The following is a 25,605-nucleotide window of genomic DNA, read 5'->3' as shown; positions in this document are numbered from 1 at the left end:
ACTCAACGATCCTTTGTGGGCCCCCTCAACTTGAGACATTCTATGATTCTGTTTTCTTACCTGAATTGCAATTCTTCTTATTTTACAAGAGAGATTAAAGCGCACTACATTTAATCACCACTCTACGATCATTCCCAACTCAATGTGCTAAGAGACGAAACTATTCATGCTTCACCACGAACCATCCTTCTTAGTCCTGCCTCTTCTCACTCACAGACAGGAAATTTCCCAGCATTGTCATTTTGTTTCCCATACTTTGCATGGAAAATCTGATCCCTCTGTTTTACCGTCTCTAAGAAGCAATTTCTGCTCTCAGCCTAGATTAACTGCAGGGAAGACAAGTGTCCTGCCAAAGCAATGTGGCCAGTAAAACGGAAGAGCTGTGCTGAGAAGACCTTGACCATGAACAGCGATTGCGTTGGGGCCAGAGGAACCCAGGCGCTGCCCATGTCCTGACCGCACCACCAGGCTGCTCCAGCAATGGGTCCCTTCTTGGGCACGCAGCCTTCCCAGGGGATCCCTCCCTGACAACTCTGCCTCTGGGTCAGGAGAATTTAGACTCATTTTTCGGAACAGCCTGAAAACAAACCTGCCTGGAATACAAATAGGCCCAAGCTAAACAGCTTTTCAAACTACTACTGAATTTAAGTGAAAGTTATTAAACGCTCCTGAGCTCTGCTCCTTTTTTCTCCAACTCTGAACAGTTAGGGCGTTTGAGTTCTGTTTGCTTTTACAACAGTGAGTTATTTGACCTTTATTTTGCCTCTTCACTTAAAAAAACAGACATTTGAAAGGCGAATAACAGAAAAAGAATCACCTCCCACCACCCTTGACAGGGACAGTAAACACAATTAGAGACAATACACCAGATAGACTTGTTTCCTGCCCTGCCACTGCATCTCAATAAAAAAGCCCTTTTATAAAGTTAATTGGATGATTCTGTCATTCTGCTGGAATAAAAGAGTTCGCAGAAACACAAGAGCTGACATCATTAGACTGAAAGGTAATGAAGGACTCACCCTCCTGGCACCATGTGGTCACATTCACCATCACTGGTTCCCTTGGTTCTGCATGAGCAGTAACAATTGAGATGACAACGTATTTTAGGGGATCAGAGATGTCACTTCCCAAAACTAAAATACAATGACACTCCCCCAAATTAAAACACGAAGGGATGCAGCTGGCAGCTCTGAGAGCCCCACGTTGCTGTCTGGATGGCTGGGGTGAGGTTTCCACAGAGATCAGGGCTGCTCCAAGGCAGAAGCAGGCTTGAGGAAGGGTGAGTCAGGGATGGCTCCTGCTCCACTTATTAACCCTTAAATAAATTTATTTTAAAGCAGTGGGTGGGAAGGAGCCACACACATGGCGGTGCAGCTCTTGGCACACGTGTCCTTGCCCTGAACTCGCTCCATCCACTGCAGGTGGCCCAGGCCAGGGCTGAGCCACCAGCCAGGACATGCTCCCCATCCTCCTTGCTGAGGCCGATTCACAGCTCAGGAAGAAATGGATAAGTAAAAGACTAGGAAAAAATAAATCAAAAGGAGATTTATTATACAGGGGGGCTAAAAATGGCATATTTTTTGCTTCTCCTCCCTGTTCAGTGTTTGCTTGTGCAGTTCCCACAAACCACTGGACAAAACAATGGCAATGCTGGGACCAGAAGCTGGACAAAGCTTCAATAGTGCAGTCGCTCCTCAGATGTTTTCTGACCCTAGCTCATCAACGCTTTCCTGCATCACTGACAGCAGAACTATGAGTTGGCAACAACACAGTTGTAACAAAACCCCTACTCCTTTGTCTGTACATGCAAAAATCAACCTAATCCATTAACCACCGTGTCACATCCAGGATCTATGTACAGCTGACTACCTACAGCTATTCTCAAAACCTAACCAAAGCTTGGGGAAACACCTCCCCACACTGAAGTTTGCATTATTTGCTCCTAGGATTAACTGATCATGATTTGCAAAATGTGTTTTAGGTGATTCAGGTTGTTCTGCGTTGAAGAGTTTCCTGCTCAGAATTTACCACTGTCTTCTCCCTCATTTTAGTATGAGCTACAAATCGTATTAGTAATGAGTCTGTATTTCTTTCAACTCACTGATAAAGTATGATATAGTATAGCAACAGAATATTTTGTCTGCCTAGAAACAAAATTTTCCACTAATGAGTCTCAATTTATTTTATCAGCCAGGTTTTTATTCATTTAACAGGCTCCATGTTTATTCAGGATCATTCCAGTTTCTTAAATCAAAATGTCTTGTGCTACTTTTTTATACACATGACACTGACACTATGACATTTTTCACCAAATTTATAATTCATTTAAGCCCACACATTTGTTTAGTAAGACTTGTTTACCATTAATTCCAATCCAAATGAGTCTATTATAATAGCATCACTAACTATCCAACATTAGGTATTTCATTGTTTTGCCCAGGACTAATGTTAGACTGACAAACCTGTAAATTACCCTAATTGCAAATAATGTAAATATTAACACAGTAATTGTTTTCCTGCAATCTTTTGGAACTTCATCTCTGCTCTAAGATTTATTCAAAATCAGCACTAGTCATAGAAAACTGTGCCAATTAATCCAAGTGTGTTTATCAGAGACATTTGGATTTAATTTTAAAATGCCTATCTTTAGCATCTTCTGCTTTAATTACACTTTATTCATTAATAAGATAGTCACTGTTATCATCTAAGGTAAATATTTCTCCAGCTTTTTCCCCATGTAGAACTTTTAATGCACCCTTCCAAGCTTTCTTCTCTATTTTTATGACAGTTCTATTATTTCCATAAAGAAATGGATCAATATTATTCTTCAGACTTCTCTTTTTCCTTCTCTTCCCTCATCCATCTACAATTTGCTAGCTGCCTCCACAGACAATTTTCTTCTCATCTCATTTTCTTCTCTCTAATCATTCACAATCCTGGCCTTTCAGCTGAAACAAGTACCATCGGTTTCCTATAATTTCTATACCACATCCTTTTACCTTTTGGATGAAGGACCTATAGGCATTCAAGCTGTTAGGATCTCCAAAATCAATAGAGCCATTTGGGTGCAGAGGGACACTCATCCCTGAGTGCTGCCTTGCCACACTGTACCAGAATTATTGTCTGAATGATGCTCCACATCAGTCACGACGTTCCAGGCCTCTAAACTGCTCCTATCCCACTGTCTTTTCCCAGACCAAGGAAATCCAGTAAATCTACTTGCTTTTTGGTTTATGGTTATTGTTATACTGCTGTATTTAATGGTCCTCTAAGGTCTGTCTGTTAGAAGGATTCAAGCCATTTCTGGAGAGTCCTCGCTTTGAGCGAGGCAACCAGCAGTACCAGTTGTTTTAGACAAAGCTACCAGTACAAGCATTAAGGCATTTTGTCAGACAAGAAGGGCCAGAATACCTGCCAGAGGAACAAGAGCTACATTTCTCCATCACAATACTCCAAAAACTTCTATGCAAGTCTTCAGAATATATTATATTCTCCATCTTCAGTGGTGGAAGGTGAAAAATATCCCTATGCCCTTCCTGTCATTGGTCATAAAGGAAAGAAGAATACATCATTTATAATAGTAATGTTAATGAGAAATGATTAAGGCTAAACTGCAGGAAATGTGCATCACATTCCCACCGCTGCCAAAAAAATCCTACGTGAAGCTGAAGAAATAATTCCACACTTGAGTTTCCTCCCTGTGTAATGAAGATTGTTGAGACTGAGAGACACCTGCATGGTAAAGAGCTAAGAATGTATGTGAAAAATGTTAATTCAGTTTCTAAAAGCCTTTCACCAAAAACCAGGAGAATTAAATTAATGGTAGATGGGAAAGACAGGTTGTGAATGACTCTTCTCTGCCTTGATCTATAGCTCAGGTGACAGAAGAGATAAGTGAAGGAAGACAGCCATCCCTGATGGATTGCCAGTCTCCAACACGACCGGTGAATCAAAGAGCCAAGCTACTGTTGAAATACTGACTTATAAGATACAAAAGTTACACATCACCCTGTGATTTCAAACTTGAACAGAGAAAAACCATCTCACTCGCAAAAGAACAGCAACTTGGGAGTGTCTTTATCCAGCACCAGCAGGGCCTGGCAAACATTTAGTGAGAATTAAATAAAAGACTGCAGCCTGCTGCCAGTCATCATTCACTAGCAGCAAAAATCACATCCTTCACATCGAGGAAAATGCTATTTAGGATGAGATGTGTGGCACTGAATTTCGCTAGTTGATTGCTTTCTTATCCAAAGTTTGGCACTGACAGCTGGTTTCTTACCACTTTGTTGTACTTATTGTACAGAGCTCCCAAGTGTGATGTTAGAAAAAAATCCAGGTTTTATGCACTCAATCAAAAAGGTCAGTTAAAAAAGCAATTTCAGATGTTAAGCCCCAATTGCATGGTTATTTTAAAGTGAATTGCACTTCCACAAGCAGAACTTGACCCAAGTCTGGGGGAAAAAACCAGCATTTACTGGAGCTGCAAAAAGAGGCAATTACTGAAACATTCTTCCAGTTGTCCCCAAGACAAGTTCTCATCAAAAGAGAGTCCCAAGAGCAGTAAGAGGAAAAAAAAAGGGCTTCATAAATGGTAAAGCAGAAGTCATTAAATGATATCATGTAATACTACACGAGTGAGATTAGCTTTGGTACATTTTTTTCTTCACGACCGAGATTCATGGAGCTTTCTCACCTTTCTTTAGGAGAAGAAGGTGATAAAAGGAAAAATCAAGTTTTGGCTAGAAACCTCTGCCTTCTTGCAGCATGACAACCCTTTTCAAAACATCACATTGTTCACTTTATTGAAACCCACCAAACAGGCACCTTTTGGTAACACTGCATATTTTAGCCTCCCTGGCATCTACCAGAGTTCCCTTGCGTCAGTGGCTCCTACGTCAATCTTGAAAGGTCCAATGCAGAAAAGAACAAGGCCAATGTTATAAACATACTCAGTTACTGATGGATTTCTAAAAACTGTCCCTTCCTGCGAGGTGCAAAAGAGTAGAAACTCATGCTGTCAACAGAGCTAAGTTATTATTGTTCTAGATGCAGATTTAGCTTCACTGAGGAGATATTTATTGCTTCACCTGCCTTGAACCAGAACTGCAGACTCTTGACAAATCGCTTGTAGCAGGTTTAATCATCACAGAGTTCCACAGCGACAAGTCAGACTGCTCCGCTGTGTAGCTGTAGATCAGCTTTTGGGTTATCTGTTGCTTGGAGGAGTATCTCTCTCTTTTCACCAAGCCCGTAACTTGGCTGGCAGGAGACTTACATTTAGCAGACCTGCTTGTACTTCGACACTTTGTGAAAATGATGAGGCCAGGACCTGAAGACAACAGATCCCACCCACAATTTTTATTGCTTTCAAGATCGTGTAGGCGCCGTTTAACCATCCCTAATGTCATTCATTGAATACGGTCGCCTGATCATTTTAAAGCAAGCAAACCCTGTGAATATATTGGTTTAACTTAATAGTAGGACATCAGAAAACAAATCATAGCAGTTCTTCCAGGAGGAAAACCTTGAGTTCATCTCACATCGAGGAAGAACCTTTCCACCTTGTTTATGTGATGACCTGACCGCTGTGGCTTCAGCAAATCAAGGCAGCTCATTTTGTCAGTGCCGAGGACACCGAGCAGTTAAAAACTGTAACCAGAGAGTAACCACCAGGGGGCAACTCCAGGAAAACAGGCTGAGCTGCAGTCACCTATTTGGACATTGTATCTCTGTAGCAACACCACAAAGTTTGTAAGTTAACTACATTCCAGAGAATACAGTTATGCAATGTCACTTCATTGAATTACAACAGTGCTAGAGACAACATCTGCGGTATTTAAAGCGATACCACCAGAAGCTGGCATCATTTACAGGTTACACTGCACGAGCACCATCACAGTAAGATCTGCAAAAGTCACTATATTTGCCCAAGTGTATCACCCTCAACAGGTTAACGGTGTGGCAGAAAAGGCTGAAAAACCTCAGACGTTTTTAAGCCTAATAAATTGTGCTTACTACCAAGGGACTCAGCCACTACGGCGAAGGTGAATCTTTGGAAATATCCTACCTTGCGAGAAGCATTTTTGTCTGCGCTCTCCACATCACCGTCCAAGAAGGGCATGGCAAACGAGCTGAGGTCCTGCCAAGACAGAGAAGAAAAATGGATGTCCTACATTAATTAACGTCTTCTTCCTTCCATCAGAGCATCCCACAATTGTAGCCTGTGATTTTATTCCCAAAGTGCTCTGCCCATAGCAATTGCTGGTAAGCAGTAACACGGACTATGAAATCAATGGCAGATGGAAGTAACAAGTGAATAGGGAGCCCTTGGCAGCCCTTGCACCTGCACAGCCAAAGTCAAAAGTCCTGGCTAAAACCTTCCAGGGCAGGTACTCAAATCCCACAGAAAAAAAATGGTAAGAAATTACAGTTTAAATATAACCACTTGATCAGCAAATGGCCTATGTTGTCTTCAGTGGGATGTATAATCTTAGTTTAGAGAGTATTTATAACAATAAACAAAACCTGAATAAGAATATGTCGATCTTCTGAAAAACACATAAGATATATAATAAAGAGGGAGAAAACTGTGACACGGTGCTCGGGGAGGAAATCACAGATTCAGCTGCACAGATTGGAGAGAAGCACCCAGTTCTGCGTGACTAAAGACAATAAAACCGTAAGTAAAGCACACATGCTCATCTTTAACTAAAAAAAACAAACTGCAATTATATTCTACCTCCTGCTGTCTGTTCTGTTTACGCTACTTCGTGTTCCAGCCACAGGGTTTTTAGAGCTCTTTCTACACACATAAGGAAATTATGTTAGTGTCAAGTTTAGCATCTGTTTGATCAGAACAGTAGATAATGGGTAATTCTGTGACCAAAAGCATGGAGTTGCCTAATGCTGTGTGCTGAAGACCTGAGGCCTGGATCCCAAAGCTTGGTCTAAATGTCAGGAATACCTCCCTAGCGCAGAACCTCCCAGATGCGAGGCCGCTCCCTTGCCATGTCAGGATTCAGTGCTTCCCTACCACCACATCTGCACCCCATTTGAAACAGTTCAAAACCTAAATAAATAGTGATTTCATGTAAACCTAATTTGAGATCAAACGGAGCTTAATTAAAAATCAGCACCAGCCAGCAAGTCTGCAAGGCTTGCTTGCCTTCAAAATTCAGAGCAGCCACAGGTTTAATCACATCACATTGTGTAATCATACTAAATCCCAAATATGCTCAAAAATGTGTATAACACAGGCATAATCCTTACAAGTGTTTGAAAATATTCTGGTTACATAATGAATAATAAAAATAAGGAACAAAATATTGAATTACTGGAACTGAAGCACATGGGAGTAATTCATGCCAAGTTGGGAAAAAAAAAAGTGAAATAAAGTAGCAGCAGCCAGGCTTGGCCAAGCTGGGGCCGAATCATTAGGCCACAAACCAAAGTATTCCTGACGAATTAGTATGCTCCTGGCTCTGTCTGTGCTCATTCGACTGGAACCACCTACAAAATACACACCTGGAGTATTGTGTTCAGTTCTGGGCCCCTCAGTTCAGGAAAGAGATTGAAGTGCTGGAGTGGGTCCAGAGAAGAGCAACAAGACTGGGGAAGGGACTTGAACACAAGAGCTATGGGGAGAGGCTGAGGGAGCTGGGCTTGTTCAGTCTGGAGCAGAGGAGGCTTAGAGGTGAGCTCAGCACTCTCTAGAACGACCTGAAGGGCAGTTCTAGCCAGGTGGGGATTGGTCTCTTCTCCCAGGCAGTCAGCAACAGGACAAGGGGGCATGGGCTTCAACTCTGCCAGGGGAAATTCAGGCTGGATATTAGAAAGAAATTCTATACAGAGAGAGTGGTCAGGCATTGGAATGGCTGCCCAGGGAGGTGCTGGACTCACCGTCCCTGGAGGTTTTTAAACTGAGATTGGCCATGGCACTTAGTGCCATGATCTGGTCAATGGACTGGAGTTGGACCAAGGCTTGGACTGGATGATCTCTGAGGTCTTTTCCAACCCAGTCCATTCTGTGATTCTGTGAAAAGCACCAACCTAACTATGTAATGTCACCCTCATGTCTATGTTTCACATCACCTTCGTTTGCAAATGCCAATGTAAGCAAATATCTCAAAATCCAACGAAAAGGCAGTTTGTTTGGTTTAAATTTTCACAGTTATCAAGATTTGATGGAGGCTAAACCAGGCACCGCAGGACCTTCAAGAGAAGCTTCTGTATTAATTGGTTTTTTCTTATCATTAGTTAAGACCAAAATTACTTACATACTCCATATAAAAATTATTCAGCCATAAATGGCATTTATAAACACTGTCAATAAATGGATTATCATTATTATTATTACTCCTACTTCATATGCTACTGCAGGACTTAAGCGAAGAATCTCTGTAAAGAAGTTTAAGAGGCTAATGGAAAGTTACACAAAAAAATATCCCCTTCGTGTTTACTTTAATTTAGCCAAAGGATTTACCAACATTTTCCTCTACCCATCTTTGGTAGTGCAGAAGCTGGAATCTAAAGTGTGCTAAGTCATTTTCCATGGAATAAATCAAGGAAATTACCTCTTTTGAGCTGCACGTATTAGCATCCCTGTATTACTATGTGTTCAAATCCACAGGGAGAAAACCTGCTGCTTCGGAAGGCTGGAGACTGGATGGAAGAAACTGGGTCTAATGAGACACATACCTATTAACCAGGGTTGAAAAAGCTGTTTGGAAAATGTGGAACAGCTGGGAACAAAACCATAACTTCTCCCTTTTGTGTGGAAACTTTCAAAACTAGGAGGGGGTAGGTATGTATAACTATTTTGCTAGGAGCTAAATTTCAGTTCTCAGTTACAATTCCAAGCTTAAAAACACATATATATTAAATTTTAAAGTCTAAAAGTATCACGAAGCCCAGCTGATGACTCTATTCTCATTTATAACTCCCAGATACCACAGAGGTATGCTAAGTTCATCTGTCATTACATGCAGAACAGGAGATCTCTACTTGAAAGCAGAAATAACTGGAGCTCTACCTCTCTGGACAGCATGAGACCTTTCTTTGTTAATACAGTGCCGGAGAACATTTCAAAAAGGATAATAATTGTACTTTCAGTCCTGTGATAAAGTCTGTAATTGTAGCTGATACCCGACAATTTTTTCATCTTTCACTTCTTCATGGGATTCTCTGTGTGAAGGGATGTGTTTATAGAGGGAAAAAATACATATATCAAATGCCAGGCTGCAAATAACACTCTCTCAGTTCCAACCTGTTGGTTAAGCAAGGATGTATTAGATGTTTATTTTCTCCTTACATGTATCTCTGCAGCACACAGACTAGATGGCCATCTCTTTCTTGTGTTCATCCAGAAGCACACGTGATGCTGCAGTTGATGATACAGTAACCTTTAAAAAAAATTAAATAAAAACTGCTCCAAAAGTGTTGCAAAACATCACAATAGTTCTTGACAGTGCAGCCCAGCCCTTACCCCATAGGTGACCGCTCTGATCTTGTGATAACAGACACGGAAGGCTTGCTCTGCCGCCAACCTGGGATTGAAACCCTGCTTAGACAGCTTTCTTGCTCTCCAGCTCTGCTTTACTGTGCTTGGAATAAGTGCCCTGGAAAATCACATATTTCTGGAGACATGTTTAAAAAATTTCCACCAAGGCACACAGTGATGTCCCAATATAAACAAGAGTCCTTCTCATTCAGGACTGCAGAGCTGAAGAACGAACGGCATCGCTCCCTGTGTCCATCAGTCCTGCACCATACCCTTGGACAGACAACTTGTGTAGGGACCACAGCCTATGACCATCGCTCTGAGGAACAAAGGCCACCAGAGACCGCAGCTCCTACTGCTGCTACCTGGAATTAAACACCTGCAAAGTCTGTTTTGCAAAGGTTTGTTAGCTTTCCTGCCACGCTCCTCTTCCTCAGCGAGCCCCTCACATTGCTGAGTGCCGCCTGACAGCCAGACATCCCTCCTACCATCCCCAATTAGAAAAAATGACCTCTTGAATGGTTTAGATCCACTTTACAGCCACCAAGCCACTTCAGATTTATTTTGTTTTCAATCCACTTTTATTTACAAGAGGTTGTCATGGCAGCTCTTGTTATATTCGCTGAAGACTGTGACCCCCAGGCCATCAAAGGTTTTTCTGGAGGACAGCAGAGCCATGACCTGGCAGAGCTCCTGCTGCCAGCCCAGCTCCCTGGGGCCGGGACATGTCCCCCAGCACCCACAGCTTTCCAGGACTCCTCTTACTGATAGCACAGGAGGTTAGCAGATCTAAAAGACCAAATTTAATTGACTGCATTGTTTTTAACAGGCTTGGCAGGATAACTGTCTGTAGCATCCTTACCTTCTCTACTCCTTCTCTCCCTATTTCCCCTGGGGGGGGAAACCAGTTATCTGGAAGGTTACAGATCCTTCACACTAATTTCTCCTCTCAAGGCAAGACTAACTCTAAGGTGACTCTTGTCTAGGTTACCACTACATCTAGAGCGTGATCCTTCCTAATTCCAGCTCTTTCCCATTTGGCAGCCCTTATATCAGAATACTCAGGATTATGTGAAAAGAAGGAAGAATTAAACTTCTGCGGTTTTTTGATATCTTGGGAAAACAGAGAACCTTTTCTCAGAATTGTTTTGGAGAATAGGAAAGAAAACCACATTTTAGGACCCAGAAGCAACTATACTGGCTGGCATAGCATAGCCAAAAAGCAACAGAAGCAAGATCTGGTTAGCCAAGCCATTTTTTCACCTTTTCCAGCCAGTTTCACTGTTCCTTTCCTTACTGGGGAGAATTCCTGCCAAAAAGGCTTGCCCAGACACGCTGGTCTGGACGCCGCTGCGGTTGGGGACCTTGGTTTCAGAAAAGGGCTTTCAGCAATTCTGTTGTGGAGCCTGCAAGCTTAAATAACAGACCACTAAAGCCTTGAAGCCAGTAAACACCACAGAATAAATAGGATTCTTTTTTTATTATTGTTTTGTTTCAAGGCTACTTTGGCAGCCAGGCTGATAAAGCTTCCCCACAACAGCTGAAGCCAAGGAGGCAGCAAGGCCCTCTGGGACATGCTGTGATTGACAAGGCAGAGACCAAATTCCAAGGTATTTTGAGTGGATGTAGGATCTTTTTATGGCCCTGCTTAACAGTGGTCCAAAATTTCAGGGCTGGATATCAAAAGAATATTTCACAAAGGGCGCCCCGCTGCCTTCCTTTGCAACTGTCCCTTCAAACCCAAGGCACGGCCATGCAGCAAGGTGGTCATGTGAAATCCATGCCTGTGGTGGTGGGTCCATGTCCCGTGAACACGGTCAACTCCTGGGTCGTGTTTCAGAGGTGACTTGGCTCAGAACAGCTCCATGGTAGCCCCATGGCCCATCTCTGCTGAAAGGTTGGGTTCCCCTGCTGGGAGTCCTAGCGCAGGTGGCATCCCACAGTCTGCACTGCTGATGGTGGCACCTACGAGATGACATTTTTCTGCTTCGCTAGGTTCTATATATGTGCTGGGATTGCACCACATTTAAGGATGCGAAATGCCTGCCAGACATTACAGTCTCTTTTTACAACGTAACTCAAGCAGAAGGTGACACTTTACTAAAACAACTTTCCAATATGGGGAGGCAGCTTCTTTAATGAAATAAACAAAGAAAACAACATACAGAGCAATTAAACTGAGTGCTGACAAGAGCCCTGATCTCACAAAATATGGCTAAAAGCTGCACTCCTCAGCACGACACCTTAACAGAGCTCTCAGGGTCTCCTCCTCTGCTAACGTTACTGAGCTATGAGCACTTCAAACATCCTCCCAAGGACAAAGAAAGCCAGGATTTTTATTAACATTGGCTGTGAACAGTTTCTTTCAGCTCAGTCTGCACACCAGCAGGTATTTTTTAGGTCAACCTTGGATTTGTACCTCTTACAAGCCTATGTAAAACTCTGAATAGCAAATACGCTACATATGCTAATAGCCTGTGAACGAAATCCAGAGTTTGAACTCTGTGGAATAGAGGGCAGAGCTTGGTAGCTGCGACTGAATAGAAAATTTCTTCTTTTTTAGAACAAATCTATCTGCAAGCCTTTGGGGATTTATATCGAATCACTCAATTATTGCACAAGGGAAGATCCAAAACACATACAGATTTTCTGTCCTTTTATTTTTGGGGTTTTTTTTAATATACTAGTCACAGCACTATATAATAAGACTTGCTACATTGCTTTATTCCTTTAGGAGTAGGTTGCTCATTGTTTTGCTTTTCTCCCTCCCCCATGCCATCCAGCCTGCAGCATGTGTTTTGGAGACAGATCCATCAGCCGCACTGTGAGACTGAGGATGCTGGTGACTAAGTCTCGGTATGACTCAATGGGAGTGGGCAGTAACAGATGTACGAAGCTGGTTAGATTCCTGCAAGCCAACTTTGTGCTTCACAAGGCTATTCCAATTTCTTTGCTTGCTATGACTTTTAAGGCTATTCATATTAAAAAAGAACAATTGAGTGGGTCTGGAGAGTCTGAGATGGTAGAAATGAGATACAGAGACTCAGTTTTGTCCACAGTATAAAGACACCAGAGGCAGCGTGGTCCTGAAATCAGTCGGTTGACTGTGCAGGACCAGCTGTGCACAATTCAGTGTCAAGGTGCATATGGCATCAAATCGGAAATAACAGAGGGTAAGTCACCCTAAATGGCGTGAATGGAAGAAACAGGAAATATTCAGTCCCAAAAAGGCACAATCTAAAAAGTTAGGGAGTTATGGTTGGCTGAAATCTAACTCCAACCTCAGTATGTGAAAATTGTATTAGGTGATTACTCAGTGTGTTCTATCAAAAACCTCACATACAAAAACTTCACATAAGAAAACCACCCAACATGTAATTTAAAGGCTTTTCTTCCAGCTGCAACAAGAAACAGGCAAAGTACTAAAAGCTCCTGAAGCCATTTCCCCCCTGTTCTCACTCATGGGATGCTCGGCTTGGATTGACATCACTTGGTCAGAAAGAGCTCCTAAAACTAAGAAGTTCAAGGGGAAGGAATAAAGGGAACCACGAAATCAGTAAGTCCTCAATATTCCCCTGAAAACAGCTGTCTTCCAAGCTGTTCCTCCCGAGTTATCCTGATCATGGGATACCGGCAGCCTCCAGCACACCCTTCTTCATTTTTGACCTCTTGACTGATCCTTACAGGTATTAATCTCCAGCACTCTACAGCAAATTCCCCATTTTGTTTTCCAAGGCTGTAGACAAGGTTCATCAACAAAAACTGCCAAGAGACTGCAGATTGGTTTTTGTTCTCAATCTCAGATTTAAATCACTAGAACACATTCCTACGCTGTTCACAGCAAAAATGAAATTCTCTTTCACGCCTCATGCTCTCCTGCCAGGAAACACCATCGTATCTTCTGGTGATTCAGTCTTTGCAGATGAGCTGAGCAGAGACAGCCTGGGGTGGGATGCAATCAGTTCTGCCTGGAGCTCCGTAACATTTCTAATGTCCAGAGAGCTTAGGGCTGGATGGAAATGCTGTGGTGAAGGTTACTGCTCTCCGCCTCATCAGTAAATCCCAGACCATCAGGAGGGGCTCCCTGACAAAGCCTGAATATGATTCCATGCACACGACAGCCTGGTTTGGCAGCTCCTTCACACCACGAACCACACAGCGCAGTGACTGGCGGCATGTTTATTACAATGGCAGATGGACAACCTAGCAAATGGGTAAATAACAAAACGGCATTTAAACAACACAAAAAAAAGAGAGAGAAAGTGAAAGAATAGCAGAGAAAGCAAGGAAAATACAATTCTCATATTCCCTGTAACACCATGATCTACACACAAGCCTATTATTATGTGCTATTCTTGAGTGCTCAGCCAAAGACAACCTTCCTCTGGTGAGACTTTTCCTCCAAAGAAGCACCTGAACTTAACGTGAGACAAGGTGAAAGCAGAAAATAACACACCTCAGACCCAGAAAACGTGGCCAGATGAACAATGAGGGAATTAAGAAACAACCAAAAGAGACACGACTATAGGGAGGCACTGCAGGAGACTGGAAATGTTACCCTTCAGATGGTACGCACTCAGTGCCAACAGAATTGCATTCCAGCAGTTCTATGGTTGTCTTACATAAAGGAGACACAGGATCCCAAGGTATCTGCAGAGAAAAGCATTTGCTATAAAACATCTCTTCAGCCCCAGTGAAACAGCAGAACCGCAGGAAACAAAAGATGATTTTTCCATAATGTAATGAGAACATTTGAGATGCTGCAGCATGAGGGCAATATGAGCGGATTCAAGGCAAGGATCACCGTGAGGTTTTCTAAATCTTCTCTACACTTCAGCTACTTTAAAAGTCACTGTGTTCTGATTTTTTTATGTTTTCCCCCCTATAGGGTGGGGATTTGGCCTATAGGCCAAATCTCTTCAAAAACCATTTCCTCAAGGAAGAGTGCAACAAAACAAAATCAGAACTGAAGACCTGCAGCTGATGGCCTCATCTGAGAAGGACTTGCAGGGTTCTCCTTTGCATATATTCCACTTTAAAAGGTGGGATTCACACCAGCCAAAAAATCTCATCCATAAAAACTGCAACTATTTTTTCCAGTTCACTTCATTTGGGAAGACAGCTGCCTCTTGCCTCCTCTTTACATTCTTGTTGGTTAATAACCGTGAATAATCTTAACAAATGGAAGAAAGCTTACAGCTGGAAAGCAAGTGAGGGACCTGCTCTGATCAAGCACTCCCTCAACTGAAAAAGAAAGAAAAAAGGTAGAAGCAAAGAGGGAATTAGGCAAGGAAAGGAAGGCCAGGATGGCTCCATGCTTGGTGTGCTGAAGGCCTGAATGGGAGGTCAAAGAGGGCAATGTGTGGAGCCCAGGATGAGAGAGATTCCCTTCCTGGTGCTCTCATTTTCCTACATCACCCTGCAGCTGCAGAGAACCATTTCATCTCTACAAAGTTTACAATCACTTTGCTATAGCTTTTCTTACAGTTTTAGCACCACATGTAAAAAGAGACCAATATATACAATATGCTTTATTTCATAGTGTAAACTGTTCTTTTTTCCCAGAAGAATGGAGGTCTTCAGTCTCCACTCTCTGAACTCATTGTTTAAGGGTACATTTTGCCAAAGTTGACAATATAAAAAGCCTTCAAGGGCAGAAGAAAACCCAAATTCTCAGAGATAGTCTAGAAAACATTATTACATTCATAGAACAGTACTCTACCCTAAATCCAGCTTGTCCACCCTTCAGGTCCCACCCTTGGCTTTGAGCTGAGAGGGGCTGAGATTTGGTACCATTATTATTTGTTCCAGTTAGCGGTGCCATGCAATACTGATAAATTACATCTTTCATCCTGGGGAATCCAAACTGCATGTCCAGTCCAGAACAGCTCCCCAGGTGGACTTAAGTGATGAGATTCTCCTTGCCTGCTCTGGTTTTCTGGTTTACATCTGGGAAGGCATCAAGGATGGAACAGGTGTCACCTAACTTCAGCCATCCAAAACACTTGTCACCTACTTCACATTTTTTGTCCAACCTAGAGAGCAGGGAAAAACCAATATCTCCTCCAACGGGCAATTTGTTCCCATTCTTCTGGTAGGAGAGAGGCTGGTCAATCTGCTTAAACCTTGGATGACCTACCATAGGATGAGAAATTAACCCTGTCTCTTACCTCTCCCACTTCACTACCTATAAAATGGGAATAAAATCACCTGTTTTCCTTTTCCCCCCTCTATTTAAAAAGCAAGCTGTCCAGGCAAGGGATTGCATCTTACTACGGGCATGTCTACGTGGGAATCGCAAGCGTGGCTTACACCAGCTCGCTTGTACCCGCACGGCAGCAATGCCAGTGTAGCCATGACAACACACGGGTGAGCGTAGGCTGCAAAATCCCATGGGAGGATGAGTAAATACTCCAGCAATCGAGCTCACTTCGAGCTCCTCGCTCCCGCTGTCGTGCAGCTGTCAGGACTCAACCAGGCTAATTTAAGCCCGGCTTCAATCACGTCTTTGCTTGCAGTCTAGACACACTATAAGCATCCCTACAATGGGCAGCACAACGAGGTCCTAAGCTCTGTTGGCATTTCTAAGTATTGCTAAAATGTACATTTTCTTTACACAGCTTTGGCTGCTGTGTAGGAAACAGGGTTAATTCTTCGACATGGTAAGTGCCCATCGGAGCGAAAATGAAGGAACCGCTGTGTCCAACTGTAACAACTCAGATTTAAGTTTTAAGAAAACAGGCCAGCTGGTAGGACCTCTGAGAAAAGGATGTTTGTTAAGAGAACTGACATGATCTAAGGAAAAGTCCAAGGGTATCTCGCACTTCCAGGTCTCCTCACAGCAAGCCCCAGACGCTCGTTAAGGCTCTCAAGGGATACGCTTCAAAAAACATCACAGCTCTGCTCGAAAAAAGGTGTTAGAAGACACCAATGACCATCTCTGGAAGAAAGATAGATACCATATTTACCCATCTGGAAAATCTTGTGAACAGTGAGACACACGGAAGAACAGAACAAAGGGATTACTCACCCTCACTTGAAACAGCCATCACTGAAAACACGTTTTTGCAGTGGGTTCAGTTTGGAAATAATCCTCACGTGGAAAGGGAAGGACAGAAATAATGCACACTGAGGGGGTTTTTCTAATGACTGTACACTCATTGCTAAAATGTTAGATCCAGCACAGGGGAAAAAAAAACCTTACTAATGAGCTATATTAATTTCTGGCTCCTTTAGTAAGAGTCTTCTGACTTTAAATACCTTGTTTTTCATGTGCCCATTTCAGCATCACAATGAGACTGGACCTACCTGAATATGCCGTGGAGAAAACACAAGGAAACACAGGTAGGTAAACCCAGTTTAAAACCTGATCTTGATACCTACACACACATGTTGCCAAAAGTTATTTCTGCCCTATGCAATAGTTTTGCAACGCGGCAGACACTGGTGAGCTGAAACAGGCAAACCACATTTGGATTTGGATTTATGCATCAAAACATGTTGAGAAGCATTTGCTCCTCCTCGAAGAATGTGGGAAACATTTCCAAGCAAGCAGGACACCCCGGCCACGGTGACAGATGGGCAGAGTGTGAGCCTGGCAGGGGAGAGGCTGCTTGATAAAGGGCCATTGCTCCATGTGGCAGACGGTCCAAACCCATTTGCCACAAAATAAACTAAATTTCGCATTGGAATTACCAAACCAAGGCACAGGGAGAGCCCCTGCTATGGTATCAAAATTAGCATGGTCAGCAGGACAAAGGCAGTGATCCTTCCCCTGTACTCTGCACTGGGGAGGCCACACCTGGAGTATTGTGTTCAGTTCAGGGCCCCTCAGTTCAGGAAAGAGATTGAAGTGCTGGAGCGGGTCCAGAGAAGAGCAACAAGACTGGGGAAGGGACTTGAACACAAGACCCATGGTGAGAGGCTGAGGGAGCTGGGCTTGTTCAGTCTGGAGCAGAGGAGGCTTAGAGGTGAGCTCAGCACTCTCTAGAACGACCTGAAGGGCAGTTCTAGCCAGGTGGGGATTGGTCTCTTCTCCCAGGCAGTCAGCAATAGGACAAGGGGGCATGGGCTTCAACTCTGCCAGGGGAAATTTAGGTTGGAGATTAGAAAGAAATTCTGTGCAGAGAGAGTGATCAGGCATTGGAATGGCTGCCCAGGGAGGTGCTGGACTCACCAGCCCTGGAGGTTTTTAAACTGAGATTGGTCATGGCACTTGATGCCATGATCTAGTAAACGGACTGGAGTTGGACCAAGGGTTGGATTGGATGATCTCTGAGGTCTTTTCCAACCCAGTCAATCCTGTGATTCTGTGATTCTGTACAGACACCTGCCCTGCCAAGGAGTCGCACCAAAAACCTCCCGCAAGCAGGATACAAAACTGAGCAAAAGATGACCAAACCGATTAATTAAGTTCATAGGTAGGAAACCGTGATTCAGAAAAATGTTATCAATCCTCACTTTGCTTTTCATTGTTTTCCTCACTACCAGAAATTAACTTCATGCAAGTCATACGGCCCTAAAAATAAACTGGTTATTTCTTCTCATCAAAAATGATCATTTCTATCATTATGTATCACATAGCTGGACAACTATTAGGACACAGTTAAATTAAAGTTTTTATTAACATTTATTTTGAGCCCTATTAGGAATGGAAATTGGACTTAGAACCACCATCAGGCACTAAAAGTCATTATATGCCTATTAGAAAAGTGTCTCTCACATCAGAGCAGGAAGATAAGTTGATCCAAACATGGATCAGTTCTAAAAGCAAAAGCATTAGCAGTAAAAAGCACCCACAGTGAGGAATAGACACAGTCTGTCACTGGTGACTGTGTCCTCCCCGATACAGATGTGCAACAGCTCATCTCACAGGGCATCATATTTTTACACACATATAAAACATGCTCTCACATAAGACAATATATATTCTAAATGTTTATAATAATCTACTGTGTGTATAGAGACATAACAAGCTCTCGTAGTTTTTAAACTGTCGTTTCTTTTAAACTAAAGATGATTAAGTATTTCTTGGCTCCAAATCAGCTCGTCACTGGACATCTGTGGGTGGCCACACATCTGACATGACACAGGGATTCTCTCGGTGGCTGTTTGTGCCTGAAGCAAACTCTGGCTACAGGTGATGTCCCCCAGCTCTGTGCTTTGCCTTTAAAGGTTTGCAACCAGATTGCTTTTAGTTGCCCTAATTTCTTCCTGATGAGCGTCAGGCATCCTAGTACAGATTGATGGGATGAGTTTTGGGGGGTTGTTTTTTATTGTTTATTTCAAACTGTTGCATTTTTCAAAATAAATATATTTTTAACCCACTCCCAGTACCAAAAATGTACAAAATTTAAGTGTAACAGAATCTTCTTGTGCTGGGTTCCTGCTTCCCCAAAAGCAGACACCCTAATCTTTCCTGTGGCCTTTAGCAGCAGCCAAAACACGGTGACCAACACACAAAACACACAAGATGTTGGCAAAACACCCTGCATTTTACACTAGAATGAATTGCTGTTCACCAAACTCCTCCCATCACCCCACTACAGAAGCACCTTGAAACCCTCCAGGCATGGTGTCTGATCCCCGGGAAGTCAGGCTCATTATTATCAGACATTCATTATCTCACAGGTCCATTAATTGTGGCACAAATTGTGTGTGATCACCATCAAATCTGGTAGCAGAAAGGGACAAATGCAAGGATGCATGAAGCCTATAATATGTTTCTTCATCCTGACAAATCTCATCAAATATGAAATTAAAATCAATAAGCAAAAGAGGAGTTCCTGAAAATCCCTGCAATTTGGGGGTTGTAATGACGAGCCACCACAATTAGTTGATTAGTTGTCCGGCGGTTCGGGTTGCTCTGAGATGAGCACTATGAGAAACCAGGCGTTGCAGGAGGCAGAGACCAGATGCGTTTAGGCTGAAATTGAATAAACACCCCCCCAAAAGATAATCTCTCATTCCACAACACTAGGGAAAAGTTATGCAAGGGAAAAAAAAAGCAGCAACAACTCTAAGCTACATTCTTACATTCTTTAACTAGATAAAATAACATTTTGTTCAGCCTTGGAGTATCTATTGTAATTAAATGCCCTAAAAACAGGACAACAGCCCTGTGCCAGCCATGCATACAAAAGACAAAACACAATGAAAAAAAGCAAAGTCCCTGAGAATCATGCATTTCTTACAGAGCCTGAAGAATGCCTGCCGCCCAGCAGTCCTGCAGTGCACTCGGGCATCCACCTAAATGAATGCAAAACCTATTCCCCCTTGCTGAGATAAATACGTTACAAAATGAAATAATCAAATCCAAAGAAACCCACAGGCAATCCAATCCCGTTCTGACTTACAGCTCTGAAAAACCCTGCAGTCTGGCTGGAAACGTCCATCGAAGAACTGCATTGAAAGCTTTTCCCTAAAGGCAAGCGCATTTAAACATCTCGGGCTCTGCTACTGAAGCCGATGCTGCAACAGATGGGGACCAGGGCTGGGTGTGTTCCCTCTTCCCATCGCCGCGAGAGGATGGCAGGAGCCGTAGGTAACGCAGGAGAAGGCAGGCGATGGTTTTCTTCCTCGCCGCAGGCTCCCTGCCAAAAAATGCTTTAGGCATGGCAAGATTCGATCACCAGACTGCAGCAACCTGCCACGTTCAATCCGCCGGGGGCCGGCGACGCGCGCGGTCGGTGCGAGCAGGTAATTAAGCGTATTGGGTGCATTAGCGAAATGTTGCGGGTGCACCGGGGAAGTTGGAGAGTTCAAATCACCGCAGACGTTTTTAATGCAATCAGAAGCAAAAAAAAAGATGCCGTTTTAAATAGCAGAAGTTTCAGATAACTGAGGCTGCGTCTGCATCAGTGTCTAATACCTGGGGAAAGGCAGCACAGAGCAGCAGATGCATTTTCGGCTGCTGCACCACAACAGCCCTATTCCACGCTTAACCACAAGCCCACTTTGGAGCTGTACAAAAGTCACATTATTGCTCCAGGCTTAAATTTTCCCATCTGCAGTACAAACACGGGAAGACTTAATTGACTTTGTAATTTATTATAAAGATCTCACTGGGCAAACACAGCGTATGACTGCAGAGTATAGCATTACCATTAAAATTAAAGAAAATAGCAAAGATTTTGAAAGGGTTTCATGTGAGCAAACTCCCCCAGTAGGAGCTGGGGGATGGTGGGGATTTGAGTTTTCTCCTTCATCAAGAATAATTTGAAAAATCCCTCTTTATAATCGCGTTCAGCTTTGACTACCCCACCAACCCATCTTGCAGTGGCCTTTACTGGCAAAGAAACCACCTCCAGATCACGGGGCCATATCCTTGATGCTAACGAAGTTTGGCACAGATCAGGTCACTTCTGGTAGCACAAAGGCAGAAAGATCATCTCTGCAGCTTCCAATATTTTAACAAAAGGCATCAAAATACTCGTGCAATGAACTGACACCTCTCTGGAGAAACAGGTGGCCAGATCCTGAGCCATGAAGCATTGCCAGCCCTTCCTTGGCTGTTTCGAAATAACACTTGTGGTGATGTATTGAAAGACTCTTTAAAATGGAAAGTGTGCTTTAATTAATGACTATATGTCACTAAATTATTACAGTGAGGTGGGCTTGGCTTACACATCACTCTCAGTCTATTTATTCTACTCATTGCAGGACCCCACACCCTTTGTGACTGCGTGCAACCAACGCTGCCCTTAATTCTGTCTAAATCACAGAATCACAGAATGTCAGGGATTGGAAGGGACCTCAAAAGCTCATCCAGTGCAATCCCCCTGCCGGAGCAGGAACACCCAGCTGAGGTTCCACAGGAAGGTGTCCAGGCGGGTTTGAATGTCTGCAGAGAAGGAGACTCCACAACCTCCCTGGGCAGCCTGGGCCAGGCTCTGGCACCCTCAACATGAAGAGGTTTCTTCTCAAATTTAAGTGGAACCTCTTGTGTTCCAGTTTGAACCCATTGCCCCTTGTCCTATCACTGGTTGTCACTGAGGAGAGCCTGGCTCCATCCTCCTGACACTCACCCTTTATGTATCTGTAAACATTAATGAGGTCACCCCTCAGTCTCCTCTTCTCCAAGCTCAAGAGCCCCAGCTCCCTCAGCCTTTCCTCACACGGGAGATGCTCCACTCCCTTCAGCATCTTTGTTGCCCTATCAGACGATAAATAGCCCTGAAGCCAGGCAGTACGTTTTCTTTGGCAGCATCAGAGGTGAGGTGCAGCTGATGCCCCTCATGTGCCAGGCAGCAATCACATCCCGGTCCCTTCGAAACAAAAATGGTCCATATGGTTCACTCGCAAATTGCAGCTATTAATTTAATCATTTTAAGACAAGCTCGGTGGCAGCCCTTTTTAACACAGAAATGAACAAATATTTAGCTTTTAGAAAGTTTTTCCCCAGCTAAATGAATATTTTATGCATGCAGAATATACAAATAGTTTAGGCAAATAAACAAGCTTCCTCTTAAATTCTCTTCCAGAGGCACCAGAGAAACCAGTCAACCAGCTGGTTGAGCAGAACACATTTGCATCTCTCCTGCTTCAGCTGAAGGGGGAAGGAAGGTGCTTGTGGCTGACCTAGAGACAGCAAAAGGGGAGATTGGATTCACCTTGGACTAAAAGAGATCCTCCTACAAGCCAGATTGCAAAGCAAGGCCCAGCTCAAACGCTTCCATGTACAGCTAACTTCACAGGTTTACTCTGATTAGAGACCAGATCAAATAAAAGGGGTACTAACAGCTAGGAAAATATCTTATATCCCTAAATCAGCCCTTTCAAATTACCCACAGGGCTCAGTTTGATGTAGCCAATTTCAATAATCACCCAGACCTACTAATTGTATTTAATTAATCTTCGGAAGTGTTTCTGGTCTCAAAGTCTGGTTTGGCACAAATTCTGCCTCAAAGCCGGGCCTTTTCCTCCCCCACCTTTGGATAAGGAGCATGAAGCAGGAGAAACAGATTGCACAACTCCATCTCGGATAAGGAGAACAGTTAATGGTTTAGATAGCGTTTCATAAATATTTGCTGAACGAGTTTTTGGATTCTCTCCAGTTTTTGATATCCATGAAAAACATTGAATAATTTGCCATTTTCTTTCAGTCTTCTGGGATGAAAAATAGGCAGTGGAATTTGTATTGCTAGAATTTCTTACCATTATTTAATGGCTACTTGCATTATTTTAAAGTATCCTGCCAAAGTCACCCAGGCTATTGTCGAATCTACAGGCATGAGGTGTCAAAATGACATTTATGTAAATATTTATGTATTCTTTATTAATGAACTTAAACCTCTCTTATGACTGAAATACTCCTGGATCAAAGACCTGTGCTGGGTGACTAGTGAATATCCGAGAAAGAAAACAAACCAATTTCTGAATAACTAACTTGTTTCAAACTGGGGTTTCAAGTGTCCGTGCTCTGATCAGAGATACTGAGGCTCAGGACTGAAATGCAGCAGCCTCAGTGACAAAAAGCAGCAGTGAGTTCCTGTACAACATCTTGCACGAGATGGTGCAACATGTAAAATCACCCAAATAAAGTTATTAGATTATATTTTCAGCTGTAACTTACTGACAAGCTCTAGGAGTTTGTATGAAAAGGGATCCAAAATTCTAGCAGTTTCCTTATATATTAAGAACAATTTATAAGCCTCCAGAAAATGCTTTATTTAATAAATCTTCCATGCAAACAGGTTTTTCGGATTTTTTTTTTCCCACGCTAAGTCTTTGCAGTTCAAGCTCAGCAGTCATTATTCATTTTATAAATATGTTTTTAAGAAATATTTCCTTTTGGAGCACTTCTAGATCACCCACATATTTGGACTGGCCGTACGATTTTCACGCTGTACTGGGCAGTAACACCACGGGAGAAAAATCACCAAAACCCACTGGTGCCTTTGACAGTGAATCAAACACTTATGGTCCAAAGACCAAACTATGACAAAAGCAGCTCCATGACTATCACATTTCACTAGTGTAAAGCTACAGAATTACTTGCCCAAGTGAAACAGTCAGTGCTGTGCCATCTGTATCTTGTTTTTCCATTTGAAGACTTCAACAATTCTGGTTTGCAAAAATTCAGAGCCAGATGCTCAATCAGGGGCAGATTTGGTTGCACACAGTTCTTGCACGATTCCCCCAAGCTGTTCAAAAACACCAACTCCATTTCATCTGTTTGGTCCAAGTACAAGCCTAAAGTATCATAAATTTCAAACTGGCAGTACAGCAACCTTGCACAGTTTCCCAGAGAAGACTGAAAATGCCTGACTATTGGTTGGTGTTATTTATATTCTATAATTTTCCACAAAGATCTGGTGGTTTTGTAAGTACTACATAAATTAGATGACTTCATGGGGTCTGTTTCCATTATAGTTTCCTTCTTTTTACTAAGCAAGTGGTGTCATGAAATCAATGGAGCTCCTGCCTATGAAGATAGCACTTAGAAAAACAGTATATAGTGATTACCGAAGTGCATGGTGAGCCAGAGCTCTGCATGGCAGGACACGGCATTTGTTCAGTGCCTAATTAAGAAAGGTATTTCACATTTTAACAAGAAACGCAGTCATCGCGTTCATGGTTGCCCTATCCCCGCTCCTACTGAGCGCAGGGAGCAGCAACCAAAAGCGATGCACAATACAGATGTGCACCACAGCAGCCTGCAGCCAAGAAGCCAACGCACTTGGGGGATGCTCAGGTGATAGAAGCAACTCCTTGAAGGGCAGGAAAAACGACAGCGGTGGCTGGAAAACCAGCAGAGCCCAATGGAAAGATGAAACGGGGAAAGAAAACTCCTGAACTGCGCCATAAACTGCAGCAGCTCTTGGTAGGACACCCAAAGTTGGTTGATGTTTAGCAAAGAGCAGCTGTGATCTGAAAGGGCTGGAAAAGGGAGTACAAGAAAAAAAAAATTAAGCCCCAAGAATAAGAGGTAGGAATGAACTGTGGAGTCCATCCCCTCAAACCAGGCAAAAGTGGAAATCACGGTGGTGGAGATAGAACATAATGGAAAGGAAGAGGACCAGAGAGAGATTTCCCATGGGAAAAAAATCCAGAATTTATTCCTTTGTTCATCTCGGTTATAGTTTTTTCTTTGCAATTTTTCAGCATGATCTACTCAGCAATGAATGGACTAGCTGAGATTCCTGACTCTGTTGACAAGCCAGAAGGAGAGCATCCATGTGAGAAACACCACACCCCAATGCGTAAGAGCCCGTCTCTCCCAGGGGAGGGAGCACCTGCAAGCCTCTGCAACAAAGGTGGATCACACTGTGCCAGAGATGCCTTGGCCAGCTCGAGTACCAAAAGCAGGATCACTGCGTGCTCAAATTAATGCCTAGTTCTTCAGTAGGAGTAAGGTAGAGGTTTTTTCCTTGTATTTACATATATTCTCAAATGCAAATTATATTGAAATTATCAGGTGTTCATACAATGACAGTATTGGATGCTGCACAATAGCAGCTTTGTGCCTTGCTCCGCACTGACCCTTCCCACCACGGGCTACAAAGATGCTGAGGGGTCTGGAGCATATTTCTGATGAGGAGAGACTGAGAGAGCTGGGGATGTTCAGCCTGGAGAAGAGAAGCTGAGAGGGGATCTTGTCAATGCTGATAAGTATCTCAAGGGTGGGTGTCGAGGGGATGGACCAGACTCTGTTCAGTGGTGCCCAATGACAGGATGAGGGGCAACAGGCACAGACTGAAACACAGGAGGTTCCATCTGAATATGAGGAGAAAATTCTTTACTTTGAGGGTGCCAGAGCCTGGACCAGGCTGCCCAGAGAGGCTGTGGAGTCTCCTTCTCTGGAGACATTCAAACCCACCTGGACACCTTCCTGTGTGATCTGCTCTGGTGAACCTGCTTTAGGAGGTGGGTTGGACTGGATGATCTCCAGAGGTCCCTTACAACCCCAACCAGTCTGTATGATTCTGTGTGACTTTCCCACCTTGTCCCTCTGTCTACAGCTACACAGATGGATGGACACAACCTCTATCCTGAATCCTGGACGTGACAGCACCCAGCTGTGCTGTGTCTGGGGTCACTGGAGGTCCCTGAGTGACAGAGATTATAAGAATTGGGCTGGGACACAGCATCCAGAAACTCAT

The 25,605-nt window shown here is 43.3% G+C and overlaps 1 protein-coding gene across 5 annotated transcripts in view; it reads right to left on the bottom strand.

Annotated features, from left to right (window-relative positions):
- Positions 1-25,605, bottom strand: part of PRKAG2 (protein kinase AMP-activated non-catalytic subunit gamma 2) — a 237,468-nt gene that overhangs the window by 146,794 nt on the left and 65,069 nt on the right. For 2 of the 5 annotated variants that reach the window (XM_071805331.1, XM_065831779.2), the window contains one exon: positions 6,071-6,142. In XM_071805331.1, coding sequence (XP_071661432.1) covers positions 6,071-6,142 — 72 coding nt within the window. Of the gene's footprint in view, positions 1-6,070; positions 6,143-9,313; positions 9,399-19,695; positions 19,777-19,857; positions 19,969-25,605 lie in introns of those variants that run through there. The other 3 variants (XM_065831780.2, XM_071805334.1, XM_071805333.1) reach the window with 3 other exon arrangements.

Source organism: Patagioenas fasciata, chromosome 2, assembly GCF_037038585.1.
Source record: "Patagioenas fasciata isolate bPatFas1 chromosome 2, bPatFas1.hap1, whole genome shotgun sequence".
Classification (NCBI taxonomy): Eukaryota; Metazoa; Chordata; class Aves; order Columbiformes; family Columbidae; genus Patagioenas; species Patagioenas fasciata.
Note: the sequence above shows the minus strand (reverse complement) of the source record. Positions and strands in the feature narration are given on the sequence as shown.